Here is a 14,188-nt window from a genome sequence, read left to right on the forward strand (position 1 = left end):
TTGCTCATGAATGCGGCCAACTTCCGGCTAGATTCCTGCACAGACTTGTAGCGTCAATGCGTAAAAGGTGCACTGAACTCATTCGGGTTAATGGAGGTCATACACATTATTGAAAACGCCGTTTAAATTAAGACACACTCAACGCAATCATTTGTGCCTTGCAAATCCTCAATGCCAATTTTAACACATTACTGTACCGGCAGTACTGGCTCAAATTCCCAAATTCGTTTTTCATTGAATGCATATTAATGTCCTCTTTCCATCGATACTAAATTTATGAGTGTGCGATATAAAACAAAACAGATATTGTAGTTTTTGTAGATCGGACAAGACTTTTGGTCATTAGTGTAGGTTGATTTTACATTCGGCAATTGAAACAGGAAATCATCTACATTTTTTTCAAATGAATTCATATAGGTATGCACTACTTTCTTTCTTGTTTTTATTGTTTCATTCTTATCAGAGACAAACATTTCAGTTGTTGTAATAGGATTCGAAGAAGAGGAGTATATTGCTTTGCTACTGTCGGTTAGTCGTTCCGACGGTAGACCAAAGCTTGTATGAATGATAACTCGACAATGTCTGGACATTAAGTCCTCAAACTTGACATGAAGCTTTGGTCTGATCAGTAGATGTCCCCTTTTGATTTAAGGGGTCCTCAGGTCAAAGGTCTAGGTCAAATTGAACTTAAGCATGCAAAGGTTGTCAAAGCTTGTCTGAGTGATAACTCAACAATGCCTGGACCTTTGGTGATCAAGCTTAACATGGAGTCTTGTCCTGACTCCTATTTATTCAAGGGGCCAAATGTCAAGGTCACCGTGATCTTGAATGTTAAAAACTTAAAAGGGAGTCCGAGTGATAACTAGACATTGCCTGCACCCATGACCTTCAAACTTGACTTGGATGTTGGTCCTTGCTAATAGATGATTCGTATTGATAATATGAATCATCAGGTCCAAGTGACATTGAGTGAAGACTCCACAATGCCTGAACCTTTGGTCATCAAACATGACACAAAGGTTTGGTCTGACCGGTAGATAACCACAATTGATTTTAGGGGTCATCAGGTCAAATATCAATGTCACAGTGACCTTGATTCCGAAATGGTTGTCTGAGTGATAACTCTACAATGCCTGCACCAATTGCCCTCAAATTTGACTTGGAGGTTGAGACTGGCCAGAAGATGACACCTGATTGATTGTTGGGATCAAAGGTCAAGGTTACAATTGCATTTAATGCAAAAAGCTTGTCTTTGAGATGATTCACCAACCCCTGCACCAATGGCCCTGGTCCTCAAACTTGACATTATGGTTGGGGTGCAGTAAATGACTCCATGTGAATTTTAAGGAAATAAAGACAAAGTTCAAGGTCACAACTCATATTGGTCATTATATTCACGTTATATTTATGTAATGCTGTTTAATGTTTGACAAACATCTCTTGTTAACATTGCCAAACAACATCCATTGTTTCTTTAAAACAACATCCATTGTTTCTTTAAAACAATATCAATTGTTTCTTCAAAACAAACAAACAAGTAATGTTGTACATAGAGTCCAAATCACATTCTTTCTAGGGCATATCTTCATTTACACTACGAGATGTTGCATTACTGCTGCCAGCTTTAAGCAATACTTAAGCGTCCCTCAGCACTTTCAGAGCTTTGATTTTCACATGTATTGAAATCAACGAGCTATATCAGTATGCTTAAAGTTGCACTCTCAGAGATGGACGTTTTGACACCTTTTTAAAAAAAATCTTGGAACGAGCTAATATTTGCGAGAATCCTTGGAAACCAGTCATATAAGACTGCTGAAAAAAATTAGATCCCAGATTTTAGTATTTTAGTTAAAAAAATTGATTGTTTATGCATTAATTTTCGAACGGAAATATCATGAAAATCAACGATCTGATTTTTGTCAGCAAATTTATAAATATCAATGGTTTGCAGATATTTGTGCAAAAATATGCTCTTTCCAAGACAAAAAATAATAATAATAAGTTGTAAAAATGCTATACAGTATGTGTGAGAGTGCAGCTTTAAGTTAAATAAACATTATTGTTATGTTCTGTTCAAAATTCAATACACAATCAATTATTGCCTACGATGGAAAAGATGCAGATAATTAACAGCTGTCAGTGTCAAATTCCTCTGCCACGAATAGAATAGATGGTAGGAAATTGCATCATACGTGACGTCATTGATTTTATTTTTCTATTTCCGGTGTTGACACATTTTTCTGCAGATATTTGGCAGTATTCCGGAGAGAATCGAGCCCACGTATGTAGTGTTAAAAATCGTTTTTTAAATTAATATATTAAGAATTTATCATGTTTTTCTTTACAAATATTCTCTGAAAACGTTACTTTAATTACTTTAAAGGCATGTTTTCAACGTGTTTTATGTCTTTGAAATATTGTTGTTGTTTTGTTTCGCCGTTTCTGTCAACAGCAGGGATAAACCGAGATCGATTATTGTCAAAAAAGATCGTTCTCAATTGAGCTCGGCGATTTTGCGCCAGTCATTTGAAACCACGGCCCTCCCCCAGGTCCATGGAATAACGGGGACTTTGACTTTCGGTCTAGCCAAGCCTGGGCAAAGTCTCCGCCATGCGGGGACAATCTGTTGGTAAAACCCCCGCCAAATGCCCCCGTACCCAAGGGACCCTAGATAAGGCCAATTTCCTGCTATATTTGGCGTGAAGACAAAACCACCACAGTCACCCGGCACTGCGGGGCCACATGGAAAGTAAAAACACGGCCCTTTTCCCCGGCTATCCCCGGTATACCCCCGGACCTGGGGGTGGGGGAATTACAATTGACTGGTGCATTACCAATTGCATATTCTCAGAATCGACTATCGCCCAGTGGCTTAAATATCTATCCAGTACATACTTTATAGAAACAGACGGTAGAACAACAGTACTGTACCAAAGTAACGTTACTACTCGTACTGTATATATTTGTTTTTTAATTTAGAGAATTTAAAACTGAATCTCGTAAAAAGAACACACTTCAAAATTGTTGAAAATAACAAAAATACAATCAAGCTACTTGTGTAAGAATTTGCTTTTATGTACGTTCATTACTAAGTAAAATACTTTAAACATTTTTCATGAACTTTTCAATCGACAAATGATGGTAATGCCTTGACGATAGTTCTGGCTTCCATAACTTTCATGTCGAAATTTTTTTTATGTTTACTACACTATAAACACGTCCCAAAAGGTAATATATAACGTGTTTACAGAAGTTCTTTAGCTAGCTTGACAGATTACCCCCTTTTCTATTTTTTAAAGTGGCAATGGGAGGGGGGGGGGGGGGGGTCCAATTACATTTGAATTACCTGTTGTCGAGTATCTAAACTTTGCATGCAGATTGCTCATGGACAGAAGTTAACCCCCATTGATTTTGGGGTCAGTAGGTCGAAGGTATATATCTTTAAAACGGTTTCCGCTCAAACCGTGATCCTACGGTTTTGCAACTTGTTAGCAATGCAGACAATGCGAATGTCCGTCGGACAGTCGGACATGTCCGGTATATTTTCATTTTGACCGACGAAACTTTTGTTTTGGTCGGTCACAATGTCCGGTGAAAAAATACAGTCAGCACCGTTTAATTTTCGGAAAATTTACTTTCAGTTTCTAAATAAATGTTCAGAGGTATTTTTAACTATTATATCATGATTATTCAGCGTGTTAATCCGTGTATCACTATTTTTAAATCCCGTTTCGACATGTTCCCGTAAAAGCTGATGTTTTATCGTAAGGTTCCGATTTCAGCTCGTACTCTAATACTTTTATTTTACGGAAATGTTCGGAAATTACAAAATTCCGTATGTATTTATTTTCGGCGAAGTGGTTCCTGGCAATCGTGTTAATTTAAATACCGAGCTGACTTTCTTTCCGCTCTGTTTAACATTGTCAATAACAAGAACTCTACTTTCGTTTTTGCATAAATGTTGTGTCTGAGTTTGACTTGTAGTACAATTCGTTACATTTTATAACCGTACTGTATCTTTAATTTAAAGATGAATTAAAAGAGTAAGATCTAGCTGTTCCATGGATAGACGAATGAGTTTTTTTTGGGAGGCAAGGGAAGAAAAAAATTATGACATAAGATCCGAATATTGATTTTTTTACATATGTTTAGCTTTTTTTTGTAATTTATTATAGTACTGTAGGACAAATCTAACCAAAAAGATCTAAACCTGTTATAATGGGGAATAACAAAACTTATTTTAAAAAGAGGCTTTAAATCAAGGTTTAGACTGATGTAACTGAATACTGTTTGTAACATTGCGACAGGTAAAAAATTGGTGCGACAGGTAAACTTTCAGTGTTTACCTGTCGCAATGTCCTGTGAAGAAGAAAAAGTTTTCGCGTTGTCTGCAATGTGTAATGACCAGTAAATGCCCCTATCGGTTTTTAGGTCAAAAGTCAATATCTTGGTGTCCATTCTTTAAATTGGTCTCGCCAAGACATTTCACTAGTGACCCCCTTGACATTATTAATAATGATATTATTTGGGTTTTACAATTATGTGCGAAACTGACAGGAGGCGACATCCGTTTCGAAAAATTCTCGTTTGTAGATTCAATTTCATATTTTTAAATAAAACAAAATCTTTTTTGGAAAGAGAGAATACCAAAATTATATCTTAAATGATGATTTTGACGATGATGATGATGATGGTGGTGGCGCTGATGTCAGATGATGATGATGATGGTGATGATGATGATGATGATGATGATGATGATGATGATGATGATGATGATGATGATGACTGTCTCATGATGATGATGATGATGATGATGATGATGATGATAACGACGACGACGGCGGTGGTGATGGTGATGATGATGATGATGATGATGATGATGATGATGATGATGATGATGATGATGATGATGATGATTACAACGACGACAACGATGATACTGATCATGATGTTAGTGTTGAAAACGACGATGGTGTCAATATGTGTTTTATGTGGGAATTCATGTATGCATTTGTAGAGTGAATGTCTGTTTTTATGTACATGTGTACGAGGCATCAGTCAGCGACGACACGTTTCAGAGGTGACAATGAAATGTTCTGTCATCAGACGGGTTTCAGTGAATCCAGATGCATGTCAAGTGGGTGAAAACGAACAAAAATTCACAGTTGATCATTTCGTTTAGAGTGCATCTGATTTAAGCATATAATTTGCTGGGATATCTGGTATTTCTCTTTTTCTGCACTTTGTATGCCATTTTTACCTTACTATAAACAATCGGTTTGCATCTATAAATCATTGATATGTATGTTAATATCTAATTATTTATCTGTTTTTATATACTGTTTTGGCAATCATCAATTGCGTTTGTACGAAAAATTGTCGTTTTCTTGACGACTTTAATTTAATTTTAACAAAATTTTATTTATGTAGCTGTATATATGGTCATAATATGCAAAGACACATGTAAGTGGTTTAAAATTGTAATAATAAATGTTTCATGAATTTTAAAACGATTTCTATTTAAATGACATAACAAATAAACCAGGATTCGGGTTGACGGCGATTCGCAGAAGCAGCATCCGCGCCGAATTCTGGCCAACATATGCGAGAGAGTGTGCGCGGTTAGTTAATTGGTACCGGGGTCAAATTCAGATACTTTGAGGTGACCGCCTAACAGGAAGCAGACCATGCCGGACCCGTGAGTATAGTTTATTGTCGGCGGCCATGACCCCCAAATTCCGTTTTCAAAAGTATATGGAAATATGATGGGGGAGGGATGCTTTTTTGTTTCTGAACCCATATTGTAAACGTGCTTTTTATATCACACTTTCACCTATATTTTTGTTGCTTTTTATATCACACTTTCACCTATTTTTTTGTTTAAAGTTATTACGTCTCGACAACGCCGGAAACAGTTTAATCTTATAGATTATGTATTAAAATGCAAGAAACGCGTCTGTGTAATAAATATTTTGATTGAAATTACGTTTATATTTCTTGATAATGCATAAGTTCAGGTTGCAAATTAAACAAAATTTTATCAGAACTTGCGTGTTTTGTACTTAATAAACAATTCCTATTTACAGAACAGAACAGAACATTTATTTAGATACAAGCATATATACAGCTTATGATCATCAAAACAATCATCATCCTTATTAACCTTATGGACGGTTTTGTTCACAAGATATCTGAACTATATTTCAGTTAAACATTTCCTTAAAAGTTACCTGATGTTACATTAATCTCGTCGTTTTAAATGCTCACATGTAACTTGTGTCAAATACAACAAAAATGAAATGTTTTGAGGTCAAATTTTCGTTTTAGAGTTTTTAAGGGATCTTTTACTTTAACAGGTTCATATTCCTGGACAAATGGACGACGTGGACGCGACTGACGGGGAACGCCGACGACGACTGGGCGGACCGGCTCAACCACATTGTGACCGTCGTACTGCTGATAGCGTTCTCCGTCTTTGTCGTTGGCGGCTCGTACATGGACGAGAGGATAGCCTGCTGGATGCCCGGAGAATACACGGGTAGGAGAAATGTTAACATTTTTTTATAAGAAAACGGTCGATAAAATGTCGTAGCCTAGATGTCATTGTCGTCTGCATCGCGAAGGTTCAAACATTTTAAATTTGACCATAATTCAAAAACCGTTTGATCACAGAGAAAACCCCCGAACATGTATGCTAATTGTGGAGTTTTGCCCCTCGTTTGGTTGACAAAACAACAACAACAACAACAACAACAACAACAGACATACAGTCGATGAAATAAGTCCACAATCGGACTGAACAGTTTTAGTTAGTCTTGTTTTTCAAAGAAAACAGTCGACTCGAATGGCCGATGTTTCGAGATACTGGAACCTATCTATGTACTCATGTGACCAGAGGCAATAGCGAGCTTCTATAATTGTCGAAATGTTATGCCCCTTGTTTGACTGAAAAACAACAACAACAATAACAACAACAACACATACCACGAGAATCTAATACGCACCTCAAAATGCGGTGTTAGTAACCCTTTTATTATATACATGTCTGGTTAAATTATTAAGAAAACACGTTTTAACACAAATCACATGATATATTGATAACGGAATGTTTCGTTTTATGACGTAATTTTAAATAACTATATGCGTATTGATACGTGTTATGACATGACGTCAGCAGAGTGGAATACAGCCGCATTGCATTAGCAAAAACACGGGCAAGTGTATTTTGCCATACGTACTGATGCAGATTTATGCTCAGTAAAAAATAAATAATTACAATTCCTTTCTCCCCCAGCTCACATGGCGAAGTACACAGTGAACTACTGCTGGGTCCAGAATACGTATTTTATTCCCATGGAGGAGAACGTTCCCAAGGGAAATAACCGCGAGCACGAGCTCACGTACTACCAATACGTTCCCATGATCCTGCTCTTTAGCGCTCTACTATTCAAGGTAATACTCTTTACTCCGTTGTATAATAAATATATCGTTGTTTACCTCCCCTGGGCTGGTATTCAGTATTGGTCTTAATTGGATCTAAGAACGATGTAGCTTTTGGTACAAAGTCAAATTTCAATACATGCAGGTAGGTGTTGATAGTTTACTAGTATTTATAGACTTGAACCAAGCAAGATGCTGGCACAGTTTTCATGCATTAAGGTATATAACCAATAATAGTTTAATATTTATGTGATGAGTTAAATTTCTATTGTTTGGAAGCATGTCACAAGAATAAAATGCAGCTCCAACCAAAACAATTTTAACAAAAAGTTGTTGTTGTTGTTTTCATTTAAAATAGACTCTTCATCCTTATTTTTATTTTCAACTGCCATGTACAGTGTGAGTATACCCTGTGATAAATTGCGTCATAAATGCTTCGTCAGAAGGCAATACTTTGCTTCAAATTAGGACTTTAAACAAAGATAACTATTTATTCACCATTTTAAATGCTACAAAGGGCATTTGCGCCGCTTCCATACCCCTTCGGTCTTTTACTAGAGTTTGCGTGAGAGTTGAGTTTCTTAAAACCATTCGACATACCTTTTCACAAAACTGCTACTGTCGAAACTTTGTTTTGGAAACCGGTTTGTCGAAGTGTCTGCGGAAACTAATTACCTAATCAAACCCCGGCAATGAAACAAAGGTGGGGCTCTTAAAGCAGAATAGACTGCCCTTTGTTTCTTTTAAAATGGTGAAGGAAAAGTTACCTTTGTGTGCTTCATTCGAAGCAAATGTTGCCTTCCGACGTAGCATTTATGACGTAATTTATCACGTGGTATATAACAAAGTTATTTAGCAATGTATCTTTGGTCTTATAAGAAAAACATTGTATGCAACAATACCTTTTAAATGAAACAAGTTTATACCAATACATGTATATGGGTCATAATTTAGGAAACAATTTTAGGCATTATAGGAGCGCTTTCTTACCCATATAAGAGAGTTTCAACATATAAATGATAAAAGCTTTTTCATGGGTCGCATAACCAAAAGTGTCAATGAACGCAGTTCCGGTACTTTTAAAATAATACGCATGCTTGTCTTCCGAATAACTTTTTTTATGATTAACCAAATAAAAATTCTTCATTTTACGCAGCTTCCCAGTGTGGTATGGCGGGCGTTTTCTGGGTTTTCCGGTGTGGACATCCGGAAGTTGGTCGAGATGACGGCTGAAGCGCACTACGTGGATGACGCCAAAAGAGACGCCAAGATAGAGGAGGTTAATAAAAATATCAAAAGTCATTATTGACCTGTTGGACTGGTATGAATGTATATATGTAGGATAATGTTTTGTTTCAGTGTAATATCGCAATTTATTGTATATACATGCCTTCCGGTTTTTATTGGAGTCACCCTGTGGTCGGTCGGTCGGTCGGTCCGTCGGTTTGTCGGTCGGTCTGTTGCAATTTACCTTGTCCGGAGCATAACTTAAAAACTACTGGATGGAACTGGATTAAACTTCATACAATGATAGAGCATAATGAGAGGAAGTGCAGTGTATAATACCCATAACTCTATTCTTGCTTATTACAGAGTTATTGACCTTTGTTACTTTTTTTGTCCGGAGTTTAACTTGAAAAGTACTGGATATAATTCATTGGAACTTCATACAATGGTAAAGCACAATGAGAGGAAGTGCAGTGTTTAAGAACCATAACTCTACTTTAGCTAATTACTGAGTAATTGCCCTTTGTTTTGCTTTTTTGCTGTCAAACATTTTTTTCAGACATTACCTTGCAAACTACTAGATGGAATTTATTAAAACTCCATACAATGGTAAAGCACAATGAGAGGAAGTGCAGTGCACAAGAACCATAACTCTATTTCAGCTAATTACAGAGTTACTGCCCTTTGTTACTTTTTTTCTTGTCCGGAGCATAACTTGAAAACTATTGGATGGAATTTAATAAAACTTCATACAGTGATATATCATAATGAGAGGAAGTGCAGTGTACAGGAACCGCAATTCTATTTCAGCCAATTACAGAGTAACTGCCCTTTGTTACTTTTTCTTGTCCGGAGCCTTTTTCTGTTGTTTTTTGTCAAACTTTTGTCTGGACAGTAACTTGAAAACTACTAGATGGAATTTCATAAAACTTCATACAATGATAAATCATAATAAGAGGCATTGTTCGGGGGTATTAATCACCTTCAGTGATAGCTCTAGTTAGAGAACCTTACGCCATTCCAGAAAAATAACATTCATTTGTTAATATTGTGTCCCGGCCCTGTTCGCGCTGACGTTTGATTCGGACTTGAGGCCGGGCGTAAATTTCAAAACAATAAAATATCATAAATATAAAAAAAAATGATGCATTGAAATATCTCTTTAATACATCGAAAGGCATATTATCAAGTTCGTACAAAAGCATACGTCATAATCCTGGTAATTTCCACATTGAGGGTATTTGATGATGTCCTACTATTGTCATGCCTATTTTTCGGATAGTTCAATACAATTATTGTAAAGCAGAATTAGCGTGCATCGAATTATTGTAAATTGGACCTTCTTTCAATGCTGTTTTCTCTCTGAAATTGAAACCTTTACATGTTGTTTCATTCAGATTGTGTGCACCATAGACCGTTGGCTTGAGGGCAACCGACAATACCACTGGAACTGTCTTGTGCGCATGCGCCAAAAACTGTCACGCCTCTGCTTCTGTCTGAATCGCCGCGAGGGAACTTATCTCACCGGTATTAGTCTATTACGCTGCGTTTTCAGAAAAAGTCTTCTAAAATACAATACAACATTAGACCATTTGACACACAGGAATCACAAAGGCATTCAAGAAATAGTTTTTCAAAATTAATTTAATTAATCTTTTTTCACTATATCGGCTAGCACGAACATATCTATCGGCGTATATAACGCTTGTATTGCACAAGCTTCAACGCATGGGATGGAACTTAGGTACGTTTTGTAAAATACAAAATGCAATTACTTGCCATGCATAGGTACGTTTTGTAAAATACAAAATGCAATTACTTGCCATGCATTGACTCTGATTTTTAATCCAGCATAAAAAACAAATTGCATGTTCTGCTTGCCATGCCATGCCATATTACACTTATTTTCAACAAAGTGACTTAATTTATTCTCTCACAAAATGATCATGTTTTATTTATTTTCCGTCAGGCCTGTACCTTATATCCAAGCTGATGTTCTGTGTCAACGTGATCTGCCAATTCTACATACTTGACGCTTTCCTGGGTGGTTTCTACAGCTACTGGGGGATTGAAGCCATCCGCACCCTCGCAGTGGAGCACCAACTGAAGGAGAGCCGCCGGTTTCCACGGGTATCGCTTTGTAGCTTTAGCGTTCGTGGCATACAACAAAAGGTTAGTCAGTTGGCTATGTGATTAAGTTACGCCACTGATAAAAGCCGTCCACATCCAAACGGGGGGAGTCCCTACTGATTTGCATGTTGCATGTAACTTTATAACCAAAGGTGAGTCATTTGGCTATTTGTAAGCAGGTTTGCACATATTGAAACAGCTTCAAACTTACCTATGAAATTGAATAATTTGAGTTAGGAATGTCATATCTTAAACAAATGTAATATATAGGAAGACTCAAGACATTTCAATTGATTGCGTTTTGGACCCCTAGGGTCAAGGTCACTTTTACTAAAAATAAAAAAAAAACGGTTGAAACTGAATAACTTTAGTTAGGGTTAAAATATCTTTACTAAATTTGATTTTAAGGAAGACTCGTGGGATTGCGTTTTGTGCCCCTAGAGTCAAGGTCAAGGACACTAATACTCAAAATAGAAAAATTGTTGAAACTAACTTTAGTTAGAGTTAATAATATGACTGCCATTAGTGGGGCATATAATGCTTTACAAACATATCTTGTTAATTGTTATCTATAAACATATTTACGTCTATATTTGTAAACGAAACCTTTGCTACTGCTTTATTTTCAGGACCACACAGTGCAGTGTGTCCTACCCCTCAATCTATTCAATGAGAAGATCTTCCTGTTTTTGTGGTTCTGGTTCGTATTTGTTGCCATTTCAACCGGAGCAAACCTCATGTCCTGGATATGGCACCTCATCGTCCGCAGAAATCGGGTCTCCTTCGTGAAAAAGTACTTGAAAATCAAGGGCAGGTAGGTCTTCGTCATTCGTTTTTCCATAATTATCTGGCCCCAATTTCTCAAAACTTCTAAAGCTTAACAGGCTTAAGTCGCTTATTTCAATTAGCCAGAATACATACTGAAAATTGATTTTGATAAATGAAAAATGGTTTATTCTGATAATCACACAGATTATTCCAATACAATTTCTAAAAATTCTTGAAGAAGTACATATAACACATTTTATAGAACAACAAAATTAGTGCTATTAGCTTAATCCTGTTATAAGGGACTTAAGAAGTTTCGAGAAATTAGGGCCAGCAGAGGAAAGTCTTACTAGCGTTATGATGCACATTTTCGAAGTACCGTTATACACGTTCAGTGGCTTCTTACGGACGCGTTAAATGAGTTTCACACATAAGTTTTTTTAATAATTGACATCATGTTTAATGTATGTGTATTCTATCCAGGTTATCAATTGTAACTATTGTGTAACAAATCAGATTCTTACTCTACTCTCTAAAATGACACCCCACGGCGGTAATATTTAAAAAGAAGTAAATTGCTGTTCCCTTTACCAGATTACAAACTACGACCGACAAAAGCCTGTGTACCAAATTCGGCAACTATCTGCGCGACGACGGAATTTTCCTTCTCCAACTTCTCGCCCGGAACTCTAACCCACTTCACGTGACTGACGTCATAAACGGCCTCTGGGACCGCTTCCTGGAAAAACCCATCTCCAAGAAAGTGCTCGCTGACCTACGTCCACCAAATTTACAGAATAACAACAAGGGAGACAACAAAGCTAGTTATATATGATTTGTGTAGTGGACTTTAGGTGCATCAGGTATACAGTCGTGAAATCTGGGGAAATCAATTGCATAGAAAAATAAATGAAATGTAAAACAATGAAATTTGCAGTTTGGTAAAATTGTATCAGAAATTTTTAAAACTTTATTTTATTTTCGTAGATTCTGATCAATTTATAGTAACATTAATATCGATTTTACATAATGATTTGAATGTGTTATTTTGTATATTTTTAAGTCTGCTACTTACTATATATATTTTTATTTATTCATTGCTTTATTCATGGCTTGAAATCAGCAAATAGGAAATGTACTTGTACAAACTGGTTGTGGGGCAATTGTGTATGAAGTATAAAGGGGATGAAACAATTCACGCATTTTATCACATTAACTTTTTCCCTCTCTTTCTCTTAATAACATTGAGAAAAACAATTTGATCTTAAAAGGACTCGCCCGTGGTTTTAAAATGCACTTTTGTATTACGAAATCAACTGGCAAATCATAAGGAGTGTTAAAACTATGATACTGACAGATGAAGCCCTTAAGCAAATGCTGATATATGTTCAAATATATTCTTTGAAGACCACAATTTTCCAAACAGCGTAACTTACGTATTTCAGCGATTGTTTGTTGCGTAAATAATATTAGCACGTGATGTTATCAATGTATTGTTGACAGATCAAAATATCCTTCACAGTTGTATTAGTCCTTTTAGTGGTTAAGGCGACGGTTTTCTAAAAAAAAGCTTGGCCTTACCGGCGTGTGTTCGCACGCCACGCCACAATCCATTTTTTTTTTTATACTTTAGTCGGATTTTTTTCTGCATTTTCGAAATCATAGAGTAAAGCAATTATTCAATAAGTGTTTCGTGATGCATTTCCGGGATAACCTTTTTTTTGGTCTAAAAAATGAAAAAAAAAGCAAAAACAGTGAATATTTACAATTTTAGCAAGCACGTTGTATTCACTCCTTAAATGTTTTGATTTTAATGCTTTTGAACTAAAGTCGAACAATTGTAAGTATTTTATTTGCGTAAATCATGTGTTAATTTGTAAATAGATGTTTTCTTTCCATCAGTTTCGTGTCAAGTCGTTTCTTCTAAAGTTACAATGTTTGATTCTTGTATATAACTTTGTGCATGCATTTCATGAAATGATAAAGTATATGCAGCAATACAGCAGATTGAATAAATATGAAATTATTCATTGTCAACTTCGTGTACAGAAAAAATAGATCACTAATCTGTTAAATTCATTTGAAAAACAATGTGAAATTTATTTTTTATTAAGGTTTAAGCTTTGAAAATGAATTCTTTTCTGTATGTGTATGTAAGTGTTAACATTAATGATGGTATCTTTTAAACTCTTTCATAGACTTTTCTTTCATGCTTTATGATGGAATATGGGGTTTTAACAGTGAAATAACAACAGTGAAAATATCAATTTGATATTTTCACTGCAAAATAAGGAGTGAAAATATTAATTTTCAGAACTACTTTTAAAATCCTTTGTTGTTACATGTACAGTACTTGCCTTGGTCAAAACAGAACACTGGACTTCAGTAAATTATGTCAAAAAATGTTAAAAAAATAAAGAAATATTTTATAAATTTAAATAAATATATAATTGGAAATTAACAACTTACCGTTTTTTACCGGTTATCCCGTTTATCAAACATTTTACTGATCTTTGAAGCTAAATGTTCAAACATTTGCTTTCATTCCAAACAAATTACAGACAAAAACAACTGTTCGAACATAAATAAAATTTTATAGCATCGTTCAATTGTATTTTGAACT

At 35.8% G+C, this 14,188-nt stretch overlaps 1 protein-coding gene across 1 annotated transcript; it reads left to right on the forward strand.

Annotated features, from left to right (window-relative positions):
- The first annotated feature begins 5,576 nt into the window (after window positions 1–5,576).
- On the forward strand, window positions 5,577–12,400 carry LOC128245945 (innexin unc-9-like). The gene is made up of 8 exons (XM_052964164.1): window positions 5,577–5,698; window positions 6,357–6,538; window positions 7,295–7,452; window positions 8,597–8,719; window positions 10,065–10,194; window positions 10,637–10,839; window positions 11,427–11,611; window positions 12,160–12,400. The coding sequence occupies exons 1-8, from the start codon at window positions 5,688–5,690 to the stop codon at window positions 12,398–12,400; spliced, it is 1,233 nt and encodes a 410-aa protein (XP_052820124.1). The 5' UTR covers window positions 5,577–5,687.
- Window positions 12,401–14,188: the final 1,788 nt, after the last annotated feature.

Source organism: Mya arenaria, chromosome 9 (genome assembly GCF_026914265.1).
Source record: "Mya arenaria isolate MELC-2E11 chromosome 9, ASM2691426v1".
Taxonomy (NCBI): Eukaryota; Metazoa; Mollusca; class Bivalvia; order Myida; family Myidae; genus Mya; species Mya arenaria.